Source organism: Drosophila nasuta, chromosome 3, assembly GCF_023558535.2.
Source record: "Drosophila nasuta strain 15112-1781.00 chromosome 3, ASM2355853v1, whole genome shotgun sequence".
In the NCBI taxonomy this organism is placed as follows: Eukaryota; Metazoa; Arthropoda; class Insecta; order Diptera; family Drosophilidae; genus Drosophila; species Drosophila nasuta.
The window spans coordinates 25,318,723-25,341,945 of record NC_083457.1 but is presented as its reverse complement, the minus strand read 5'-3'; the positions used below and the strand labels follow the sequence as shown (position 1 = coordinate 25,341,945).

At 39.0% G+C, this 23,223-nt stretch overlaps 6 protein-coding genes across 9 annotated transcripts; 4 read left to right on the top strand and 2 right to left on the bottom strand.

The window, feature by feature from the left end:
* Window positions 1–1,489: 1,489 nt before the first annotated feature.
* On the bottom strand, window positions 1,490–3,328 carry LOC132789532 (methyltransferase-like protein 25B). Of its 2 annotated transcripts, XM_060797598.1 has the most exons (6): window positions 3,158–3,328; window positions 2,893–3,102; window positions 1,996–2,828; window positions 1,795–1,937; window positions 1,687–1,734; window positions 1,490–1,631 (listed from the first exon to the last, which is right to left on the bottom strand). In XM_060797598.1, the coding sequence occupies exons 1-6, from the start codon at window positions 3,236–3,238 to the stop codon at window positions 1,552–1,554; spliced, it is 1,395 nt and encodes a 464-aa protein (XP_060653581.1). In that variant the 5' UTR covers window positions 3,239–3,328; the 3' UTR covers window positions 1,490–1,551. The 2 variants fall into 2 exon arrangements, with proteins under 2 accessions (XP_060653581.1, XP_060653582.1); XM_060797599.1 differs by lacking the exon at window positions 3,158–3,328 and having other exon boundaries at window positions 2,889–3,028.
* A 445-nt stretch (window positions 3,329–3,773) lies between these two features.
* On the top strand, window positions 3,774–7,677 carry LOC132794174 (PX domain-containing protein kinase-like protein). 3 transcript variants are annotated; one of them, XM_060804454.1, is made up of 10 exons: window positions 3,775–3,883; window positions 3,953–4,155; window positions 4,326–4,602; window positions 4,664–5,072; window positions 5,132–5,310; window positions 5,378–5,617; window positions 5,682–5,827; window positions 5,887–6,036; window positions 6,173–6,386; window positions 6,491–7,677. In XM_060804454.1, the coding sequence occupies exons 2-10, from the start codon at window positions 4,054–4,056 to the stop codon at window positions 6,706–6,708; spliced, it is 1,935 nt and encodes a 644-aa protein (XP_060660437.1). In that variant the 5' UTR covers window positions 3,775–3,883; window positions 3,953–4,053; the 3' UTR covers window positions 6,709–7,677. The 3 variants fall into 3 exon arrangements, with proteins under 3 accessions (XP_060660439.1, XP_060660437.1, XP_060660438.1); XM_060804455.1 differs by having other exon boundaries at window positions 3,842–3,857; XM_060804456.1 differs by lacking the exon at window positions 6,173–6,386 and having other exon boundaries at window positions 3,774–3,883.
* Window positions 7,678–7,812: 135 nt separating this feature from the next.
* Window positions 7,813–9,593, top strand: LOC132794176 (dynein light chain Tctex-type protein 2B). Its single transcript, XM_060804459.1, has 4 exons — window positions 7,813–8,656; window positions 8,927–8,998; window positions 9,052–9,251; window positions 9,318–9,593. Exons 1-4 carry the CDS (start codon window positions 8,591–8,593, stop codon window positions 9,481–9,483), a joined length of 504 nt encoding a protein of 167 aa, XP_060660442.1. The 5' UTR covers window positions 7,813–8,590; the 3' UTR covers window positions 9,484–9,593.
* A 435-nt stretch (window positions 9,594–10,028) lies between these two features.
* Window positions 10,029–14,772, bottom strand: LOC132794172 (RNA-binding protein spenito). Its single transcript, XM_060804453.1, is given in 5 exon segments — window positions 10,029–12,916; window positions 12,918–13,400; window positions 13,402–13,732; window positions 13,795–14,409; window positions 14,636–14,772. Coding segments are annotated over 4 exon segments (2,388 nt in total). The 5' UTR covers window positions 14,346–14,409; window positions 14,636–14,772; the 3' UTR covers window positions 10,029–11,893.
* Window positions 14,773–15,471: 699 nt separating this feature from the next.
* LOC132794175 (zinc carboxypeptidase) lies at window positions 15,472–17,064 on the top strand. Its single transcript, XM_060804457.1, has 2 exons — window positions 15,472–15,843; window positions 15,904–17,064. The coding sequence occupies exons 1-2, from the start codon at window positions 15,487–15,489 to the stop codon at window positions 16,894–16,896; spliced, it is 1,350 nt and encodes a 449-aa protein (XP_060660440.1). The 5' UTR covers window positions 15,472–15,486; the 3' UTR covers window positions 16,897–17,064.
* A 1,318-nt stretch (window positions 17,065–18,382) lies between these two features.
* Window positions 18,383–22,567, top strand: LOC132793975 (polyadenylate-binding protein). The gene is made up of 3 exons (XM_060804165.1): window positions 18,383–18,837; window positions 18,977–19,996; window positions 20,381–22,567. Exons 2-3 carry the CDS (start codon window positions 19,286–19,288, stop codon window positions 20,489–20,491), a joined length of 822 nt encoding a protein of 273 aa, XP_060660148.1. The 5' UTR covers window positions 18,383–18,837; window positions 18,977–19,285; the 3' UTR covers window positions 20,492–22,567.
* The last annotated feature ends 656 nt before the right edge of the window (window positions 22,568–23,223 follow it).

Here is a 23,223-nt window from a genome sequence, read left to right as displayed (position 1 = left end):
ATCTGTCGGAATAATAGGTTACCAATGTGGAAACCGTAATGGATGGCTGGCTCTAGTTCTATGGAAAGAATGATGCAAGGATAACCAAATGGATTTGTAATAATAATACAAATAATGTTTTGTGCATACATTTTTTTGTGTACTCCTACATTTTGAAATCGTTAATTTAAAAGTCCCAAAGCGTTGGGGTTTTCTGCTTCGGGTTTCGGCGAGAAAGAAGGTTTCATGTTCTCGCTGACTATGAGAGAGATAACGCTTATCTGCGAAAATATCAATACAAATAGCACTGGTCGCTTTACATCGGTTTTAATTTCACTACAATTATATTTCAAATTAAAAAACAATTTGGATATAATTCATCTGATTTGATAAAAATAAAAATGTGACTTCTGATTGGACTTATTTTCAGTTCAGTGACGTCACTTATATAAAAGTCAAGTAACTCGCATTCTTACACCATGCGAGAACCTATGGAATGTTTGCGAGAGTCTTCAAATTCTATATATGTATGTACATGTATGTACGTATAATCTATAAACAAACCAAGCATACTTCGAACGCACAAGCTGGTCAGCATGTTAACTGAATTTACAACCATGTGAACAAATTTGAGGCCTTATCGCATGTCTTCGGGCTGCTTGCAATACTTAGGGGAATTCCGGAATTATTATGTTGGATCTTTGGAAGCCAAAATAAAAAAGTGCGTTTCTCCCATGTGTACATTTTATGAAATTGACTAGATTCGTATTGTATTGACTGATTTTTTCGTGACTATAATATAAATTTCCCATCTATCCAAGTAAGGACGTGGATAGTCACACCTCAGCTTATTATCATGATATCTCTTTTGTAGTTTAGTATATTGTATACAAAATTTAGTGAACCTCGAAAACGGTGAGATATTGATTCTTATTATATTGACTGATTTTTTCGTGACTGTAATGGAAATCTCGCATTTATCCAAGTAAGGACGTGGATAGTAACACATCAGCTTATTATCATTATATCTATCTTGCAGCTTAGTATACTGTATACAATATTTATATACGGTAGAACGATAGATTGTCTCACAAACATTATTTAATTAAAACATACTCTCTCGTATCTGTCTTACCTTTGGCGTTAGATTAGTTAGTTACATATACCGTATTTTTATCATATACATAATTTTTCTCAAAAAAGTGAACAAATCAAAGTATTACATATTATTTAATTTAAATGTGATTATAATTAAAACAAAATGAGCTTGAAGATCAATAAAAAGAAAAATGTTTATTTATTGGAGATTAATGCGTTTGTTAGAGATGTTCTTGCACAAGATCCTAATTCCCAACTCCCATTAGCATGTCTCGGATTATGAACTTGAATTGCATTTTCATACAATAATAGAATATATGATATAATATCTTCAACGAATGAAGTCGAATTATTATAGCATTTACTACGATTTACATTAACAACAAAAATGGTTAAATAAATATACATCTGTATTATATTGTCAATATATATCATATAAAAAAATATATATAGAATGAATCTACATGTCAAAAGTTAACTTTTAATGGCACTGGTTATGTGATTTCTTGGAGAAATTCGGGGATCAAAAATGGCTTCAATATTAACCTGGCAGCCTGAAAAATATGAATGCAAAATATACAAAAATAAGGTGTGAGCAAAATAACTTACCGCTTTCCAGCAGAAACAAAGCACGATCGTATAGAATAATGCTCTCCACTAAATAAATAAAAAAAGACTTAAAATCAATATGGAAATTGTTTATAAATTATTTCTCACCGAGTGGTGCCAGCATAAGACGCAACGTATAGAAGCACACAATGCGTTCCCAGTGCAATAAATCACTCTCAATTTGTTTGTTGTCAAGCTGCGTAGTCTTCAGCGCTTCGAATTTCGTACCATCGATTGCACGCCGAAAGTAACTGTCAAGAAAGAGTGCTCTACTTAAATATCAATTCAATACTTCAAATTGATACTTACTCATTAAAACTCATGCCAGGTGAATGCTTCACATTGCGGAGAGCAGAATGCCGTTGATCGGGAAAATTATGCACAATGATCCGCTCGGCTGCGGCACGAAGTGAGTGAATCTTTAGATATTCATATTGATCGGCAGTGAGGCGATCGTAATACACTTCAATCGCGTGACAAGCAATTTCCCGTGCCTCATAGCTAAGCTGGCAATCGTCGTGGCAATGTAGTTGTCGCCGCAGTTGCGAACTGATCGGATAACCATGTAACTCCATTTGAGGCTGTGTTTGTCGCGTGCTCATCTTTTGGTAACAACAGCCAACGAAATTAAGAAACTTCGCCTGCTCGCAGTTGAGAAACAAACGCATTAACGTCGCTCCCAGATCGCCACAGGGATGCAGGCCAATGATACCAAATTGAAAGTCTCCGGCTGGCAACTGGAAAGCCTCGCGAATGCTCTCGATGAACTCCGCGGGCTTTGTGCTGCTGCTCAGACGCTGGGTCAGATGTGCGGGCCGTTTAAAGTGCTCTATTTCATGGGCTTCAAGGAATTTATGAGCCATGCTCTCCAACTTGGCATCAATAGCTACGGCTTGTTGATTCAATGCCGGCTGCATTTCCAAGCAGCATACTTTAATGCCATAACCGTAGCCCAGTATGCGAGCCAAGTGTCCCACGCCGGCTCCAAAGTCAACCACGAAGTTAGTTGCAGTCTGTTGACAGCTTCGGGCACAAATTGCCGCCATTCTCTTGATTTCGCGTGACTTTTTTGGCTTCACGCACTTCATGAACATGAACTTCAGCTTGCGATGCTCCAGCAGTGGACAACTTGGCAATTCAATCTACAAATGGATGCACACCAGTTTAACGAATCGCTCAGCATTTGCGTCGCATTTGTTTACCAACTTCTAGCTGTCGTTTTGGTGTCCTGCTAATGTTCAAAGTTCGCAACACCTGACGCAGGGCCAGCAGTTCCAAGGGCCAGGCAACACGTGTAGGCCGCAACTCATTGTCATCACTCTGCAGCAATTCAGCCAGCACCTCCACTGGTAACTTTTCTAATTGACTTTGCCAGCTCAAAGGAAGTTTGTTCCAATGATTGTCCACATAAAAGTCCTGCAAATCAATCAATTGTTAATTTCGCCGATAAGGCAATGTTCAACTTACTTACCGATACATAAGAATTAAGTAACCACTCATACTTTTTAACAACATTTAAACTTATAGCCAGTTTCTTGGGTAAATCGTGCATATTGACAGACTCACGCACTCACTTAAACAGCTGATTCCAATTTGTTGTTTACAATAACAAGTATTCTAATATTGCCAGTGCTGCCAATGTCCAATGAGTGTGACCTAAAATCCATTTTTAAAATACGATTTTACCGAAAAATACCATTGCATTAATGTAAGGTAAACTCTATTCACTTTTATTGAGTGTAACTATTATTAAGAATAAACATAAAATATTTAATATTTTTTATTAAACATTCCTTTATAAATCTTTCCAACAAACGCTTTGAAACCCTAAAATATTATTAAAATATTAACATTGTTATATGATATGCTGTCTTCTAAACGTTCAAAAACAAAATTAAAAACATGCAAAAGTTAAAACAAATTGAAGCTCGACTTAAATTAGACGCTTATACCAAGCATAATGCCATATTAATTTATTAAACAGAAAATAAAGTGAAAACAATTTGAAATTTGAGGACTGGTATATTTCAATATATTTTCAGAGCTAAAACGGTATGTTTTTAAATTAACCTTGCGGTTACACTGTTAACGACACAAAATAATAAAAAGCCCGAAGTTTCGGGTCTAATTGGACCAACAGAAACGAATAGAAAACAATTCAAAAACAGTTTGTGTGTGCTTTAAATAAAATTGTTGGGTACGAAGTGATTAAATAATTTAGTGTGTTTATTTGTTTATTGTGTATGTTTGAATACTCCATTCTTAGGTGGAGACAAATACAGATACACACAGTCACGAAGAGCAAACACATACATACACACATATTTGGCAGCTAAAGCGAAGTGAAAATGCATCTGCAAGAAACAAATGGCAATATTTGCGAGCAGATATGAAAGAAAACTACCTATTGATGACACTGAGGCCATAAGCTGCGAGATCGCAACCGTCGAGGAGGTCGACGGACATACGGTAAGTGCATTGAGCGCATACATATGTAATTGCAATATTCCACAAAAGAAAAATCAATAATCTGCGACGACGCCGCCGCTGCCAACGATTTGTTGATGATGACGCCGATATCGTATGACTAACTGACTGTGTGTGTGTATATGCATTTGTGTGTGTGGTCCTTTTTTCAGGAGTATTTGCTGCGTGTGCAGAGGGGAAATAGCTGCTGGAATGTTCTACATCGATACAATGACTTCAATAAGCTGCATCAAAGTCTTCGTATCTCTGGCATCGATCTGCCGTTGCCTGGCAAGCGCATCTTTGGTAATATGCGACCGGACTTCATAGCTGAACGGAAAGAAGCACTGCAAGTTTACATAAACACAATACTAATGAATCCCATTTTGGCATCATCGCTGCCAGCCAAGCGTTTCGTTGATCCCGAAAGCTACTCTCAGTCATTCCACGGTAAGTTCAATTGGGTTATCATCATATTGACCGTCCACCTAATCCCGTTTCTTTATTACAGATCATGCATTACAGAATGCGCTACTATGTCTGCGCAATGATACGGTTTGGGCTTTAGGCGCCACAATGGGCGCCATAGGCTGGCGACTGCGTAAGCATTACTTTAAGGTGACCACGAAGCCGCCAGAGAAGAGCAGCAACAAGTTGGTGAAGAGCGGTTCGCAGACGCAGCAAAGCAAACACTTTGCCTCGGGCAGCAATGGAGGTAGTCACTCCATCTCCATTGATGCGGGCAGTGTGGATCCCAATGCGGAAATGGTCGCTGAATGGTTGGAGTACGGTCCGGACAAGTATGTGGAGGAAAAGGAGATGAATGGTGTACTGAAGAGTTTGATGGGCTTGCAGCATCCGCACATTGAATCCATTGTGCTCGCTGCCAACACGGAAAATGGTTGCCTCTTTATCAGAAAGTGAGTTCCTCTACTCTCTTGTATTACCTATTACTTATATATGCTAAACAAATTTACAGATTCCATAAGCATGGTACTCTCAAGGATGTGCTTTGCATGGCCACGCCAAAGAATCCATTCCTGAGCAAATACGGCAATCCCAAAGGACGCACTGCACTCTCCATGAAACAAGTGGCCACCTACGGTAAACAGATATTAGATGCTTTGATCTTCTTGCACTCTAAAGGCTATGCTTATGGTAAGAATTTGTCGTTAAATCTTTTCGATTTAAACAAAAAACAAATCTCATTTTCTTATCTTTAAAGGTCACTTGCATTCAGGCAACATTGTTATTGTGGATGATTGTGTTAAGCTGTTGGATGTCGAGAATCATCTGCTGGGTGTGCCTGCTTTTTATCGACCATTCTTTGTGCAACACAGCAAGATTCATGCCATCGAGACAATCGATGTCTATTGCTTTGGTCATGTGCTCTTCGAAATGGCCATGGGGTATCCGCTGCAGGAGTCGGTTGTGCGGCAGATCACGGAGTGTCCCGAGGCATTAAGTATGACTTGATAACGAGATTACATTGCTTTGTATATTAAATCCACGTTTAATTAATCACACAGAATCACTATTGGAGAGCATACTGTCGAAGGAAGCCTGCAAGGCTGGTCTGCCCACATTGGATCAATTGATGGGTCACAGGTTTTTCACGCAGTATGCAACCGAGAGTGCATCCTCCGCTGAAAAGCCACACTTTAAGCTTTCGTTGGTAAGAGTGTATTAATCTGTAATTTAATACAATTGCTGACTAGTTAATCCCTTTCACAGAATGCCAAGGAACTGCTTCGTCAGGCTGCTGTGAAGAGCGAGAATCGTTTGCGCGACGAACAAAAGTCGGTGAAGAACCAAAAGCGCATTGTACGCGTCCAAGAGCTCATGAGTTCTGAGGAGGAGAAGCGCAAATCAAAGCAAAAAGCAGTTAGTATTCACTTTTGAGATTATTACTTATACTTAGTTCAAGTAGAGTTGCATTATGCTTTGTATATACTCTGGTTATTTATTTATTTATGCGCTTACTGAGAAGTTATTTTTTTGATTTTGTGTACGAATTTAGAAATTAGAGCACAAACAGTCGAAGCTAAAGCAACAGGGGTCACTCCAAGCAAGCAATGGACGCTTGTCGCTGGTCGCTGCGACTGCTGTTGCCTCAACAAGCGCAGCTGCTGTTGGCGGCAGCGGTGGCGGGGGCGTGGGGCTAAGCACAGCAGACTCATTCAATCGCTCCGACAGCACACCCGAAGAACCACCCATACTGGCTGGCCACAAAAGTATAGCTACATATTTAATTTAACCTTCATTGTAGTTGCTCTTAGCAGTTGATGATGGCTTTCAACTATGCATTCAAACTAATGCGATTATTAACTCTTCACAGCGCACACAACTATTGGAGGTCAGACAGCGCGCCAGGAGTTGCCTAGCAGCAGCAGCGGTGCTGTGGGAGCGTCCGTGGAGAGGCAAACATCGACACCGAATATGGCATCGGAGGACGCGGAAGCTGGCGAGGATGATGAACCCACACGCTCTGCGCTGCTCGAGTCAATTTGCAAGTTTAACCGCGGCTCGCTGCGCAAAGTGCGATCCAACGATTAGGATGCGAGTGTAGATGGAGGGGAGGAATGTTAGATGTGTCATGAATTTTTCATTAAATACATTTTGGACCAAATGTGGCGTTATGAAATAACGGTTCCATTAAATTAAAACAAAACCAAAAATAGCGAACAAAAGACGTTGAAAGGGACGCCTAAATAGGCTGCAGAAGAAATCAATTGAATAACCAGCAAATAGATAATTACAAAAACAAAACAAAAAAACACTTTGGTAAAACGAATGCATCTATTTATGGGCATCGACAACACAAATAACAATCCAGCATAAGTACTAAGTATAACTATATTTACTAACGAAACCCACTGAATCTGTGTCCACAAGCAACAAAAACAAAACGAATATTCGCAAAATGTTTTATGAACAACTCAATGATAAAAGATAAATAGTTAAATATGTACGTCTGTCTATACTCTCAATATATATACATATATATGATAAGTTATGAATCACACTCGGTCGAAGCGGCAAAAATGTACGCAACTAAAGCTTTACATATACATATACAAAACTACATATACATATATACAAAAAAAACATGACCACTACACGACTGAGAATTAAACCTTTCGTACGAATATCTTAAAAATGGAAATGGAAACAAAACCACAAAAAACTTTAAAAACTTTCCAAAAAAAATCTTAACTTATAAGTCTGCACCAAAAAAAAAACATTAATCTAAAACTATATATGTATATGTAACAACCACAAAAGACGCATATGTATATGTAACTTAAGTACACACATTGTAATTTGTTCCTTGATGTCCAGCTCCAATCGCCATTGTCAAAGATTGAGGCCAAAAACAAAAAAGCAAAAAAAAATTATGCTGCACTTCCATTGTTATTTTGTTTACTTTTTATTTTGTTTTTATTATGTTTTGTTATAGACAATTTCTTATTGATTATGTGTGTAATGGAAATAAAATCTCTGTAAATCAATTGATATATACAATATACTTAAATTAAATGTTTTAAAATATGCATAAATGCGAAAGACATACATACATATATAGAGCTACAGAGCGCATACACTCACACATACATATATATATATATAGATATATATGTATTAAATGTAATAATATAATTGGGCCATAATGAGCACGTACCATAAGATTTAAGTGGAAATCGTAACAATTGTAATTTGATATATTTACTCGTACTCGTATGTGCATGTGTCTACTATGTGTTTTTTATGTAACTGACTGTGTATATGTTCGTATGTATGTGTGTGTATATGACATATACATACATACCTATACTGAAGCAAATTCAACGTCTAACGAAATACTATACATATATATTATATACATATATACTATATATATGAGAAAGCATATTATACTATATGTAAACCGAATAAAGTGTAAAGTATTTATCGTTGTAATTGCAATTACTTTTTATGAGCCAACATTTATGTAATAGACATCCCTGACTCCTTAATATCTTTCTTAATTATTTAAGTCTATAGATTACAGACGTGAACTTTGGCATACTTAATGATGAACAGCTTGTCATTGATTCCCGAAACTTTCATTGCAATCAAATGATCTTTTGAGATAATCATCTGGCACTAGCTCAAGCAAGACTGACTGATTGACTGCCAGTTGGCAGCATTATCAAAGCAAAGGGTCGCGTGGGCAAGGTCAGGTCAACGCGCATAATTGTGGGCCATTTATTGATTCAACATTTGGCCAGAGATTGTGGCATTGCCAGGACGACGACTACGACAAGCCAAGTCAGGCGGCAGGCAGCAGGCAGCAAATGCCATCATAATAAATCTATATAATAATCATTTGCGGTTTTATGGCAAACCGCGACGCACTTAAGCAGTCAGTAAATTTGTGGGAACACGCCACATCGACATGGCCAGCGCAGCGAGAAATTGGTCGGGTTTGGTTACGCTTTGCCTGGGCCAGGAACGTGAGAAGGTACTGCGATTGATTTTGTGATTACCTACACCCGAAATTCGCGACATGAAAACATGGATACTTTATGTGTGTTTAATGAACAAATGCTTGTTACTAGCAATTTTCGTGGTGGGGGATTCCGTAGTTTAACCCAAAATTTGGCCAAGTCACGCATGCATATACATATGTACTATAGTTGTTGCTCCACGTGCAGTTCATCCAGCCAACCAGCACATGTAATGTAATCCGATTTTCCTTTTTATCCGACACTTTCGTTTTGGCACCATGCAGAGGCAGGTGAGCAGCCAGCGCGCATCCCTGACCAAGTCGAATGTGGCCGCCGCCTTGTGTGCTCCTCCAAAGGTAAGTGCTGGACAACAAAATCAAATAGGAGCTCTCATCTTGTTGCTTCCTAGACTGCCATACGGTATCTGCCCACGTATCGGCTGGATCCGAAGAACCCCTTGAATAAGGAACGCTTGGAAATTGCCATGAAGGAAATCATGCATAGGAATTACAACGATGAGTACTTGTTTCATCCCAAACAATCGTATCACTTGGCTGCCCAGGTCAGCGAAGAGATCAAGAGCACCATCAAATTGTTCAATTTCGATAGGTAAAACTGATATTTTTCTCTAGCTGTAACTATATGTATTGTGCTGATTCTCTCGAATTCCCGCAGATATCGATATATTGTGTTAGTAACGCTTGGAGAGCTGATGACTCAGGGTCTTTGCTCCATGGTGAACTTCCTATGGGATGCCGATAAAGATGGATATGTTTCATACGCCATCAAGACACCGAAATATTTCGCACTCTGCACCATATTTTACTTGTACTTAGATTGATAACTGAAAGTTTCATATATATATTTGTATAAGAATGCAGGAAATGTGTAGTAACTCAATGTCGATAAGATTCTAAGAATAAAAGCATTACGTTTGAAAAAAATTGAGTTGAAAATTAATGAGATTACTATTTAATATACTCTTATATATAAAATATTTTGCTTTTTTTTTGGTAATTAAGTGCTTTCTTTGCTAGAATCATTTTTTTGTAATAAAGTGCTTTATTTGCTAGAATCATATAAACTTATGAGTTGAATTAAATTCTTCCTATTTATTTCAAAACATTGGACTACATCTCCCATTAATAAGAACAATTTTGGCATTGCATGAAAAATTAAATTTGTAATTTCATTTATTTATAACCAAATTTCAAAATATTTTAATGTGTTGCAAAAAAATGAATGAACATTAATAGAGATGCTGAAAATTGCATGAATTATTAAGAAAAATGAGAAAAAATGAAGAGAGTTCCTTACAAGACTTTTGGGCAGCACCTTCTATGGCTGCTTTGGAAACCTGTGAAGAGGAATGCATTTTCGATTTTTCTGGGCACTTTTTCACTTTGTTGTTGCACAGTTGGAACACACAATAATCATCATTATTAATAAGCCACCACATCACTTGCCGATCGAGCAAAACAATATTAGAACACACACAGAATCGATTTCGGATTGTTCATATTTATTTGAATATTTATTTTAATATAATAGATATATAATATGGTGAAGCATAATTAAGATGCAGCATTATTCAGTTTGTTTAATCAACTCACAAATTCAATGTAATTACTTGCATTTCAGCATTTTCTACGATAAATATTTGTTGTAACTTGTGTATACATCTTCATCTGTTATTAAGGGAGTTTCATAAATACAATATAAATTTTATATATGTACTATATATGTGTATATATAGTGGCCACACACATGCACGCACAGGCACACACTCACACATTTTTTAGAACGAGAGAGTCTTGGGATCATCATGAGTAAATAAAGTATATAAATCAATTAAATTGTGACACTGTCGATATATTTGAATACACCACTATCGAGATTGACACAGAACTGAACTTGTTATTGATTAACTGATTGGATTGATCGTTGTTGTTTTTGAAGAGCAACCATAAGAAAACCAATGTAACATTTGCAAAACCCATTTAAACAATTCAAACATTTTGAAACAAATGCTACACGACGTTTTCTCTTCGGATGGAAAAATGAAAGAACATGACATAAGGAACAGAAACGGAACTACGAAGTACGCTCGAAACATTGCAAAAAACTTTCTTTCGGATCGGATCAGGTCACTGCACAAAAATCATGATTGATTGATATATATATATATATATAGGCAATCTACATATATGTATATAGTATAAGGATAAGAATAGAGTCAACCACTTTTGAATAATAAACGCACATCATACCTAGGGATTTTGCAAGGGATCCTTAAGAAAACAGATTCACTTTATGAGACTCATATATCATGGTGGGGGTCACTTTTTCCACTTTATCTTTTTTTTCCTTTTTCACAAAAACGAAAACTTTTTTTCCAAAACCAAACGATAACGCTCAAAACTGATTAAACTTATTAACACAATACAAAAGAAGGTAACACAAAACTTTTCTTTTTTTTCTTGTTTTTTACATAATTTTTAACTGCTTTTGTTTTGAAACTTTTTGTTTTTGTTGTTGTTGTTGGTTTCAAGATTGATTTGTTGCTTATTTTTTAGATTGCACAAATTGTACATGGAGAAATTTGCAAAAAATTTATGATAAATACAAAGCAAAAATTATTACACTGTTTTTCTTTGTTGTATATAATAATAGTGAATACAAAAATAAATAATTAGAATTTGAATACTTTTGGCACAATCGTAATATATACAAAAAAAAAAGAAACTGCAACTGTTAAACTGTATAAATTATTTAAACTGCAACAACTTTTACACTCTCACTACACAGAGAATAGTTAATAATCAGAATTATGCAAGATCATAACAATGATTCGATTGGTCTGCAAAAAGAACAATAATTAATATTGGATTAATAAAAAATAGAAAAACTCAGTTCGCATCGACTTCGACATCATTTGAAATCGAGTTGGTGTGTGTGTCTCTAGGTTGGTTAGTTGCTTGCGTGTTTTCTGATCCAAGGGATCATAGGATGTTAATTGTAACTTGATTTGAATTATGCTTCTACCAATTACAGCAACATACATCTCTATGTATGCTGCGTATATTGTTGTTGTTGTGTAAGTCTACGACATCTAGTTATGCATCATATATATGTTATATATGTATATGCATATATATATATTACGTATCTGCAGAATCTTCCTGCAGTTCTCCTCTTTTCTCTTGCTGAGCACTGTGAGCAGCAATCTCTATGTAGCCCACAGTTTGTCTTTAGGCGGTGCCACCACGCACCACCACAATGACCAGATGATCCTCCTTCAGTCCCTCCTCGGTGAGGCTGTGGCAGGTGCGCTTCAGCAGATCTGTTGAGAAGTCACACGGCGGAAAAGCGTATAGCACGCCTGTGGCTTCCGTCTCCTTATTTAGCAGCGATATAACGCCAGCTGCTTCCTTTTGCTTCAGATACGAGACGAGGTTGCGTAATGGGCGCGTCTGTACGCTGGCATCATCACAATCCGTATCCACTGTGGAGCCAGCGAGGCCCATGAAAATGGCATGCGATGATGAGGAAGCAATACGCTTCTGCACATCCTCCAACTTGGGCGGATCAAGACGTAATCTCTGTGTAATGCGCAAATTATGCTTGCCCTCCTCGTCACGCATCAGCGACTCCACAATGTCCGTGTCGCCGTCGGTCAAATGGAACTTCGCCGGGAATAAGGAACTCTTTAGGATGAGCGCACCAGTCCAAATTGTGCTGCACTTGCGCGCCACCTCGGGCACCGTAGCTGCCGAACCTAGTGCATCGTTGCGGCGCGTCGACGTATCTGAATCGGAGCCGGGCGAACGTGCACGCTTCAATGGCGAACGGGAGCGGGAACGCTCGACGCCCGGCTCGCGAGAACTGGAGCGAGCACGATCGTATGACTCGCCGGGGGGACGACGCCATTCATCGTCTGCACCACCAGGTGGCGGCACCGATGATGACACACCACCCATGGCACTCGGATGCGGTGGCCTGTGCACATCGTTGTGATAATGATACATGCCACGTCCACGGCCACGATAACCACCACCACGACCACGGTAACCACCACGCGGAGGATATGGAGAGTAGCCACCGCGGGGCGCATACACCGTTTGCTCCTCGTAGTAGGGATCGTATTCGGGTCGTCTGTACTCGATGGCGCTCTCATCGTATGCTGGCTTGGCAGTCTTAAAGGGAGCCGCTGGTGTTGTGCCCGGTAACTCGGCGAAATCTGTGCGCAAACGACGCTCCGGACCGCCCAAGGGGGAAGCCACGCATCTCCTTCACAGCGGCGGTGGCAGCTTCAACTGTTTCGTACTGAATGTAGGCATAGGGTTCGCCCTTCTGATATTCAATCTTTTTGATGGCACCAAAACGATCGAACTCACGTTCCAGCTGTGTCACCGATGTCCAGGCACCCAGACCGCCAATCCACATTCGTGTGGCCGGCGTCACTTTGCCGTAGCCAATTTTACACTGAAATTTGCCAATGTATTGGCCAGACAGCTCGATTTTGGCACGATGAGCCATGTCAAGATTCTGATAACGTACAAAGGCGAACGCATTGCCGGTGCCAGGTGGCGGTCGTTTAATGTCAATGTCATCGACCACACCATATTTACCAAAGATGCGACGCAGCTCGTCGTCGGCAATGGTAACCTCCAGATTTCCGGCAAAGAGCGTGCGCGTCGATAGTGGATCATCCTCGGGCTGTACGTGATGCAAATAGTTGGGAAACTTATCCTTTTTTGCTCTCGGGTTTCTCGTAGGGTACATGCGGTCTTGGAGCCATCGGACGCATTGGTGCATACTGATGTGGCGGCGGATGTCCATGCAAATGATGGGGATGGGCATGTGGATGACCGCGATGGCCCATCGGTGGGCCACGAGGTGGATGTGGATACTCATGGTGCATGGGACGATATTCGCGTGGATGCACCGCATGCGGATGAATGGGTGGACCATAGCGATCATAAGGATCGATGGGTGGACGACGATGGTCCAAGGGAACTCCCGGTCCCATGGGCGAGCGGGAATAGTGATAGCGTTCATAATCCGGTGGCGACATCGAATGACGCGGTCTAAGACACCGAAAGAAATATTGTAATAGAAGAAATCTTGGAGCTTAGCTAGCTTCTTTTACCTGTACTCCGGCCGCGTTGTCGACTTATAAACGGGTTCAACAATTGCCATCTTATCGTATATGATCAGTCGTGGCTTATGATGCTTTGCCTCGCGTGCATCTTCGGGCGTGCGAAAGCACACGTAGGCTACACGCTCGTCCAGATCGTGTGCCAGTCTAACGCTGAAATCACCAAACTTCTTATATTCGCGGTATAGTGTCTCCTCGATAAACTCATCCGGCGCCTTTGGAGGCAAAGCGCTAACGCACAACACCTTATAGCCAGCCGGGCGCTCGGCAGCTGGAGGACCACGCATATATGGCTCCCGATGCGGTGATCCGTAACGGCCGCGAGGACTTGGCGAACGCTCCAAGCGACGTCGCATGCGCTCAGGGGAAATGCGTTCGGGTGAATCCCCGGGAACACCACCGCCATTGTCATAGCCGCGACCCATGCTGCGTGAGTTACGAACGAGGTTGCCTCTACCTGGTGAGCGGGATGCGCTGCGCTTCATATTGTGGATTTTGACTGTAATTCGATCGAGATCAGCTCCTTCTCTATGAATACTCATGAGCAGGAGCGGATAATCGGATAATTACGCCAATTATGTGACTGCCTTTTGCTTGTGACAAAGTCTGTAAATATGCATATTTATTAGTAAAGGCATATTTACGATACACACACATGCATATGTATAAAAATCAAATAGCCGCAAAGCAAACGAAAAAAAAAATGGCGGCCCACGACTTTAGCGTCGACCCCGACGTATGTAAAAAAAAAAGAAATTACGACTATCATTTAATATACATTATACACGTTTCTAACTTAAATTTACTTTACGATTCTTCTCCCGTAACTTACCACCAACTTTTTATACGGCTTTTTAGTGTAGTGCACGTTTATTGACTAATTTTAATATTGGCACTGAAAATTCCGACTTTCTGCGGCTCGCAAATTCTTTCTGTATGTGTCGAAAAAATAATGCGCTGCAGCAAGACCAACAATTTCTCTTCTAAATATACTACATCGAAAAATATACTAATATACTAACAAAAAAGTGTAGAATTCCACGCACATATATCGCATTAGAAAAATATTGTGATGCTGCGTGCTTGAACAACACTGATATTTTCAGTTTTCTTAATTTTTCTGCAAATCATTATGAAAATAGCTCTCCAAATAAATAGCTCTAGTTAGTTTGGTATTTTTAGTGTTGTAAATTTAATAACGGGGCACTCAGGGCACCATATCGATGACGACGCTGTTTTTCTGATGTATCCGATGTAAAAAATGCCAGGGCGGTCGGATATTTCAGAGGTTGTTTTATTGTAATAAACGGCCACTGCATTCAACATTGTTATTGTTTGTTAAAGATTATTAGTTACAACGGATTAGCCCATAAGGTCCATAATTTTGTAATTATTAACAGTTGCATTGGCACTGTAATATATGTAGATATATGTTTCCGGCCGCATTCAAGATATGCAAAACTTGCACATTTCAACAAACCCTTAAATGTTTGTATTGTTGCTGTAAAATGCACTTCCCAGCGAAACGTCCAACAGCTGTTTAGCGATTTGAAGTTCATATTACTTACTATCTAAATATACAATACATACAAACACATATTGCTCTCTCGCTTGTTCTTGCTTGCGCTCTCACAGCATGTTTGTTGTTGTATGCCAAACAGATGATGACAACAACAATCACAAATGGAAAATAATAGAATTGAGCGGCGTACGCTTAAAAGTAAAATATGCCAGCGTCTGCTAGTCATTCTACTTGTAACAATGTCTGCGAGCGGTTCTCAAATTGTAGATGGCGCCTCGTCTTCCGAGGTGTCCCCAAAAGATCAGGCGCGTTACGACCATTATCGCATCTATAATGTCCAGTTCGACAATGAGCAGCAGATTGAGTTGTTCCAGAAACTGGAGGCTGAGAGCGACAGCTTAACCTTTATCGGGCATGCTCGCGAAGTTGGACAAAAACTTTCCATTCTGGTTGCTGCACATCGCGTTGCTGATTTTGCCGATTTGCTGGCAACGTACAAAGTGCAGCATCGTGTGTTGGTGAATATTTTATTTACTTGTTTGTTGGTTTCTTGATTATAAGTGGTGTGTGTCTTGCAGACGTATAATTTCCAGGAAAAGATCGATCGCAATATGCGCGAAGTGCTGCCAGAACATGTGGATGTCTCTAAATATGATTGGCAGCACTTTTTCCACCTCAAAACCATCTACGATTGGTTGGATCACATGGCCAGCAAATATCCTGAACAGATCAGTGTACTGGACATGGGCAGCAGCACCCAGGGGAACGCAATTAAAGGCCTTCAACTGGGCAAGAATCCGGCGAATAAAGCCATTTTCATTGAAAGCGGAATTCATGCCCGCGAATGGATTGCACCGGCCACAGCCACTTACATTATTAATGAGCTATTGACGTCGCAGGATGAGCGTGTCCAGCAGCTGGCAAAGAACTATAATTGGATTATATTTCCATGCGTCAATCCTGATGGCTATCGTTACACCTTTGAGCATGATCGTATGTGGCGAAAGAATCGCCAGCTGTTTGGTACTTGCCGTGGCGTTGATCTTAATCGCAACTATCCTGATCATTGGAACACTACGGGATCGAGCAGTGACCCAACACGTTACGATTTTGCCGGTCCCAGCGCGGGCAGTGAGCTGGAGACACAACGCTTGATGAGCTTTATTCGCGAACATGTGGAGAAGGATCAGATCAAAACATATATTGCCTTGCATTCGTATTCACAGATGCTCATGTTTCCCTTTGGCTACACCAAGAAACACGTGGCCAACTACGATGATCTGCAGGAATTTGGCAAAAAGGCAGCGGCTGCTATTAAAGCTGAGAGTGGTCGTGACTACGTAAGTGGCAATCTCTACGAGACGATTTATCCATCAAGTGGCGGCAGCATGGACTGGGCCCATGCCGAGGCCGGCATACCCATTAGCTATACTTTTGAACTGCGCGGACCACCCGATAGTCAGGATCTGTTCATTCTGCCAGCTGTGGAGATTCAGCCAACCGCCAGCGAAGCCTTTACTGCCATTCGCACCATTGTTGAGGCTGCTGCCGAGAAGAATTATTACAAATGATTACAAATTATCATCAGGATGCCATTATCTTTTAGAAAACTTGACGTGCAACGCATTTAAATAACATCTACTCTTCTCTTTTTATTAGTGCTACTATCTGAAGTAAGCTCAGACTGTTTTTATTGCGAGCAAGATAAGAAATATATATGATCAGATAAAGACAAGATATCCGAGTTGAGTGGTTTTACTGTTTTGCTTGTTTACATTGTACAATATGTTGTTATTATGATATCTCTTACATTTATTTATAACTGCCATATTGTATACATATGTACATCACATTTTCTAGAACTCTTTTGGTGAAAATTTATGGAAAACCTGAAAAAGATGTGCTTATTCTGTCATTCTAAAGTTTAAATTCATAACGATTAGATTAACCTACATTATTTAATAAGGCGATTAGAGATTCAAAAATAACGGCTATTCCGCGATATCGATAGTTGAAGTGAATAAACATCGATGTATATAAACATCGTATTTCGATTTTGCATTTTTGCGAAAGTGGCTTTTTTTTATAGCACTTTGATTATTTGGAAGAGCTGCGTCTGGGAATTAAACAAAATCGAAATCAGGATGTTATACAATTTTCCTAAATAAATCTCCACAATAAAACGTATATTTTGTAATATTACGATACGGTCATACTCAAACTACAATAAAGCTTTAAAAATTATTTTGTTTTAGGCAAAGGGTTCTGAATTAATCAAAACATGCATTTATGTTTGCCTAAAACAAATAATAAATATTTTGCAATAATTACAATGTTTTGGAACCATCAATGAAACATTTATACATATAAATACTTTTTGGTATAAGTTACTGAAAAATACTGGAAGAGCTTTTCAGAATTGTTTTTTTTTATTAAAATAATAACGAAATGATACAAAGAAAGGTGCACTGTTACCTAACTGGGCAACTTAAACAAATCAGAAATAATAAACAGAAAATTAATTATGTCAGCAACACATAATAAATATAAAGTAAATAAACATTGTGTAAATTGAACTTAAGGATATAAGGAAATCGCTGTTAATTTTTAGGTCAAGACCCGAGCCAGCAGGTCTTGAGGATGACATCGTTTAAGTCTTCTCCTGACTGTAGTGCGATGAGCTGGCGTTAGGCGCTTTGCCAGGCTATTGGGGTGACCTCCAAGCCTCTCTGTATATTTCAGAATTGTTAGTGCTTCGAAATGATGTCACTTACTAATCTTCAAGCATTCGTATAAAAACCATGTTTTAAGAGAATTTTATTCGAAAAAGAAAGACAATAAAATGTTTTGAACGGCTTCCAAATATATTATTTTTGTAACACAAGTGGCTGTTTAAAATAGCGCGCTACTTTATTGAAAATGTTGTGTAGTTCCTAGCAGGGTGTAACCAGGTGGCAATTATCGCAGCTTTGAATTTTGGTATATCTTGGTAATAACACGTATATTTTCAATAACTAGGTTGCGGCCACATCTCGACAAATAAAACAGCTTTGAGAAAGCTCTTTTTTTAAGAAACAAAACACCCATACATAGGTCTCTCTCTCGGCAGATAGATTTTTTTTATTAAACACTCTCACAATTTAACAAATAAAAAAACGCCGAAGTAGTTACGTTTTTTTTTATTGCTATAACGTAGAATAAGAGACGCATCTTTTGTTTTGCAACGTGTACGTACGTGGTCTAATAACTAAGGTAAAAGCAAGCGAAGCGAATGCAAAAGTGAAAGTCCCAGAAAAAGTACAAAGAGAGATAGAGAGAGAAAGAAAGAGAGAGAGAACGGTGAAAAAGAGCCTGGGTGAGAGAAAAACGATTTTTTCAGAGAACAACGCGGATTTTCGTACATTTGCTGAGCGTGTGCGTGTGTATGAGTGAGTGAGTGTGTGGACTGGACAGACAGGGAAACGTGTGAGCTGAGCAAAGCAAAGCAGAGCAGAGTAGAAAAGAAGAACCTGGTGAGTACAATTTTCTTCACATGCCTGTTTGCAATTGGTATTTTTGTATTTGTTGTAATTGTACGTCTATCTGATTTGTTGTTGTATTTATATTTCTATTTTATGTGTTTTTTTGTTATATTTGCATTTTCAATTGAAGCCGAAAATAATTTGAAAGCAGAAACGCAACGCAGCGCAAAGGCAACGGCAACGGCGCCAAAGGCGATACAAGAAAAAACGAGGAAACGAGCGAGCAGCAGCAACAACAATTGCAAAAACACCAGCATAATAGCAACAACAACAACAACAAGAACAACAACAATAACGAGCAAAAGAAGACAGCGCGCTGCCGAAGACCGTCAAAATTCTCAGCCACAGCCAGCACCACCACCACAACCACACACCACCTTACAGCACCTGCACCCTATTAGCTGCCACCACGCTCCACCACAAACAGCCAGCAGCCATTATGTTCGTCAATTCGATGACGTTCCGTGGAAATCCGGCTAACTACCATCAGCAGCAGCCGACGCTTAATCATCATACGCTCGCTGCTGCCGCCGCCCATCATCAGCAGCAGCTGCATCATCATGCCGCTGCCACCGCCGGCCATCTCGGTCACGGCATCTCTGGCGGCGGCCATGCCGCCAGTAATCATTTGGCGGCAGCCGCCGTGCTCGGACGCCATGGACATGGCTCGCTGAATGCAGCTGGCGGCGGTGGAGGCGGTCACACATCGGGCTCATCGCATTCGAGTGGCGCGTTGGCAGCGGCCAGCGGAAGCAGCGGCGGCAGCAGCAATAGTTCACCGGATAGCGGCAAGATTTACATCAAGAATCTGGAGCGTTCGATTGATAACAAGGCAGTGTATGAGACATTTTCGGTGTTTGGCAACATCCTCAACTGTAATGTGGCCAAGGATGAGGAGGGCAACTCTCGTGGATATGGCTTTGTGCACTTCGATACGGAGGAGGCCGCTCGGGCGGCCATTGAGAAGGTCAATGGCATGCTATGCAATAATCAGAAGGTGCATGTGGTCAAGTTTATACCACGGCGGGATCGCGAACAGGAGAAGGCCACCCATTTCAAGAATCTGTATGTGAAGAATCTAAGCGAGGAATTCACCGAGCAGCATTTGCGTGAAATGTTTGAGCCTTATGGTCGCATCACCAGTCACAAGGTGCGTATGCGTGTAATGATTCCACAAATCCATGGGCGGCAGCAGCAAGGAGGCGGTGTGAGTTGCGGTGCTATGTAGTAATCGCGATTCTTGGCCGTGGGGGGTGGTGCGCATATATATTGAGAGCCAATTGCAGATAATAAACCATGTGGCACAGTTAGCTCAACTCTTAAGTCAATAGCAAAAGCTGCTCTCTCAGCACTCTCGCTCAGCAATTGTCTCTTAGTATGCGCTCCGGCGCTGCCACTGCGCATGCCCAGCCTCAACCTCACAGCACGAAGAGGGAGGAATCTCAACTGCCGCCCACTCGTGTGTCAATTGCAATTGGCATTTGCAATTCATTATCCATTATCATTATTTGTCTAACCAATTTGATCGTTGCAGCTCATGCTAGATGAGGAGGGACGCTCGCGCCGTTTTGGATTTGTGGCATTCGAGAATCCACAATCGGCGCTGGCCGCCGTCATTGGATTGCATGGCAAGCAGCTGGGGTGACAACAAGTTCTTGTATGTGGCACGGGCACTCAGCAAGAACGAGCGACAGCAGGAGATCAATCGCAAGCTGGAGGAGCGTAAACGTCAAAAGGCCGGTCAAATATTCTACTATTAAACAAAAAACAAAAACAGCAACTATTGGCAACAATATAATATTGGGCTGCCCTTCGTCATGAAATCGTAGAGGAGCGCGCGATATATTGGAGAAAAAACAGAAGTTTATTTAGAGATACATCCCCCTTTAACACACACATACAGCCCCCCCTCTAGATCCTTACAATATATATATGCATCTAGCTATATATATTTATGAGTATATAATGTGTCTATATACTAAAATACAAATTATATTGTGCAACTAAACAGAGAACAAAACAAAAAAAAACACAGTTGAAGAAAAGGAAATAATGCAATACACAAGCACAGAAGAGACATGCAATTACATTTAGGCATAGGCAAACCCCCTTCCCACACACCACACACACACACTCCCCCCTTTAACAGAAAACATACTAGCAGCTGAATTCTGCAGCTGTGTAGAAAAGAATTGAGTGGAAACCAAAATCCGATTTCTATCGCATCGTAGAAATTGTATTATGCAAATTCGCTAGTTTTTCTTTAACTTCCCTTTTCGATTAGATGTTTGTCTCTTGTTGAATTTTGATGAGGAGATTAATTATGCTTCTAGACAACAAACAGAGTGCGTAAATGCAAAATACAATTCTAATCCATAAATATTACTTATAGAACACGCAATTAGCAAGTGAAATCTAAGATCGAGATCGATGAGAGACAGAAGCGTAGCTACACCATGTTCTGCATATGGTTGAAAATAATGAATATTTACACGTACTATATTAATGAAAAACAAAAAAGAAAAAAATCAAATAAATGAAAAAAAATGCAAATTACACAATTGATGTAAAATTCTATAAACAATTAAAGCACCCACTTTACGTATATAAAGGAAACAAAAACAAAAAAAAAATACAAAAAACATTACACGCTGTAGTTTAAAAGCGTTTATAATAATACTCACACATATACACATACACACACACACACGAACACAATGTCTAATGCTAATTTTTTTAAAAGAGCAACAATTGAAAAAAAAAACAAATAAACACAGCAGCAACAACAATAACAACAAGGGAAACTCTTGTGGGCAGTTATTGTTGTTGCGGCAGTTAACACGACACTTGAAGAGTATTAAACATTTTTAGCAATTACAAAACATTTTTGTAATTTATTGTAAATTGTTTCAAGTAGCTAAAAAAAACAAACAAAAACAAAAAATAAATAACAAAAACATTCAAAACAGCAGCAGGAGCAGACACAAAACAGAAACAATTCAAAAAGCAAAACATTAAGTAAATGACGAAACAATATGTAACACAATAAGGCAAATGTTTAAAAACAATTTTAGAAAAACATATACACATAACACACAAACACACACATAGGAATGAAACGACAAGAAAACAAGAAAATGAAAAATGGCGATGAATAGCAAAGCGTGTAAACAAAGCTCAGCACATTTATAAATTAACCGGAAAAAGCAAATACTACATTAATAATTTAAGATTATTGAGCTTAATTTTTAAAACAAATGGCAAAAACAAAACCAAGAATGTTTCAAAAAACTTAAAAAACAAAATGGAAATCCCCAAAATAATAATTAAACACTCGAACAAATTTGTATAGTTAAAAAACAGAGAACACAAACAGAGAAAAACAAAAAAAAATTGAAAAATATAGTAATTAAATAAATCACAAACCTTAAGCCCCCATAATTACACACACAGAGAGAGACACCTTAAAATATTTATTTTTATGAATTATTGAAATGATACCTTGTTTGATTCGAGTTTAAGAGCTGCTAAACAAAATATTCGTCAGCTAAAGTTATATATATAATTTACAGGAAATTTGGTAGTATTAATATACTCACATACACACACACTGACACACGCAATATGAATTTAGAAAAATGGAAAAATATTTATGCAAAATGTACAAAAAAGTAAAAAAAAAAAAAAAAAACAAGAAATCTTTTCGTTTGCAAAGCAAATGCGACATATGTGTATTTTTATCATTAATTGTAATAAAACGGAAACTTAATTGCTTTTGCAGAATTTAACTAAAAAAAAAAGAAAATGAAAAATCCGATAACTATGATTATGAATAGAATGAAAAAAAGAAAAACAAAAAGATAACCTTGAAATATAACCTTTTATAGTACTAAATTTTTAGCCAGTACGATTTAAACGAACGTAATGTAAACGTTAATGCAAAATTATACATGATATATATATGCATATTTACAAGGCGAAAACCCGAAAACAAAACCAAAATCGAATGAAAGAAAAACAAAAAACTTTAAAAACACAATTCCAAAATTTATAATAAATACTCTATTTTGCACATTTTGCTAAATGAGACATTAATTACAAAACATATAATACGGATTTTACTATTTGTTTTTTTTTCTTCTGATTTTTTTGATAAAATATTCTATTTCATTTTTCTGTGCAGTGAAATCTCACATTGAACAAACAGTTACATACACTTGACACAGTACGGACACACGCATACACATAGCGCAGACATATATGTATTTATATATATGTGTGTAATTCCATTAAAAGCGAAAACTCCTAATTATAAACATATTAAAGTGAAAAACCAAGTAAAAGAAAAAAGAAAATACCTACTTATTATAAAACAAG

Coding starts and splice junctions, on each gene's coding strand:
- LOC132789532 (XM_060797598.1), bottom strand. CDS start 3,238: ATGCACGATTTACCCAAGAAACTGGCTATAAGTTTAAATGTTGTTAAA. Junction 3,103..3,157: donor TACTTAATTCTTATGTATCG/GTAAGTAAGTTG, acceptor ATTGATTTGCAG/GACTTTTATGTGGACAATCA. Junction 1,632..1,686: donor TTTGTTTCTGCTGGAAAGCG/GTAAGTTATTTT, acceptor CATATTTTTCAG/GCTGCCAGGTTAATATTGAA.
- LOC132794174 (XM_060804454.1), top strand. CDS start 4,054: ATGGCAATATTTGCGAGCAGATATGAAAGAAAACTACCTATTGATGAC. Junction 5,073..5,131: donor GGTTGCCTCTTTATCAGAAA/GTGAGTTCCTCT, acceptor ACAAATTTACAG/ATTCCATAAGCATGGTACTC. Junction 5,311..5,377: donor CTCTAAAGGCTATGCTTATG/GTAAGAATTTGT, acceptor TTATCTTTAAAG/GTCACTTGCATTCAGGCAAC.
- LOC132794176 (XM_060804459.1), top strand. CDS start 8,591: ATGGCCAGCGCAGCGAGAAATTGGTCGGGTTTGGTTACGCTTTGCCTG. Junction 8,657..8,926: donor TGGGCCAGGAACGTGAGAAG/GTACTGCGATTG, acceptor GGCACCATGCAG/AGGCAGGTGAGCAGCCAGCG. Junction 9,252..9,317: donor AAATTGTTCAATTTCGATAG/GTAAAACTGATA, acceptor GAATTCCCGCAG/ATATCGATATATTGTGTTAG.
- LOC132794175 (XM_060804457.1), top strand. CDS start 15,487: ATGGAAAATAATAGAATTGAGCGGCGTACGCTTAAAAGTAAAATATGC. Junction 15,844..15,903: donor AAGTGCAGCATCGTGTGTTG/GTGAATATTTTA, acceptor TGTGTCTTGCAG/ACGTATAATTTCCAGGAAAA.
- LOC132793975 (XM_060804165.1), top strand. CDS start 19,286: ATGTTCGTCAATTCGATGACGTTCCGTGGAAATCCGGCTAACTACCAT. Junction 19,997..20,380: donor GTCGCATCACCAGTCACAAG/GTGCGTATGCGT, acceptor TGATCGTTGCAG/CTCATGCTAGATGAGGAGGG.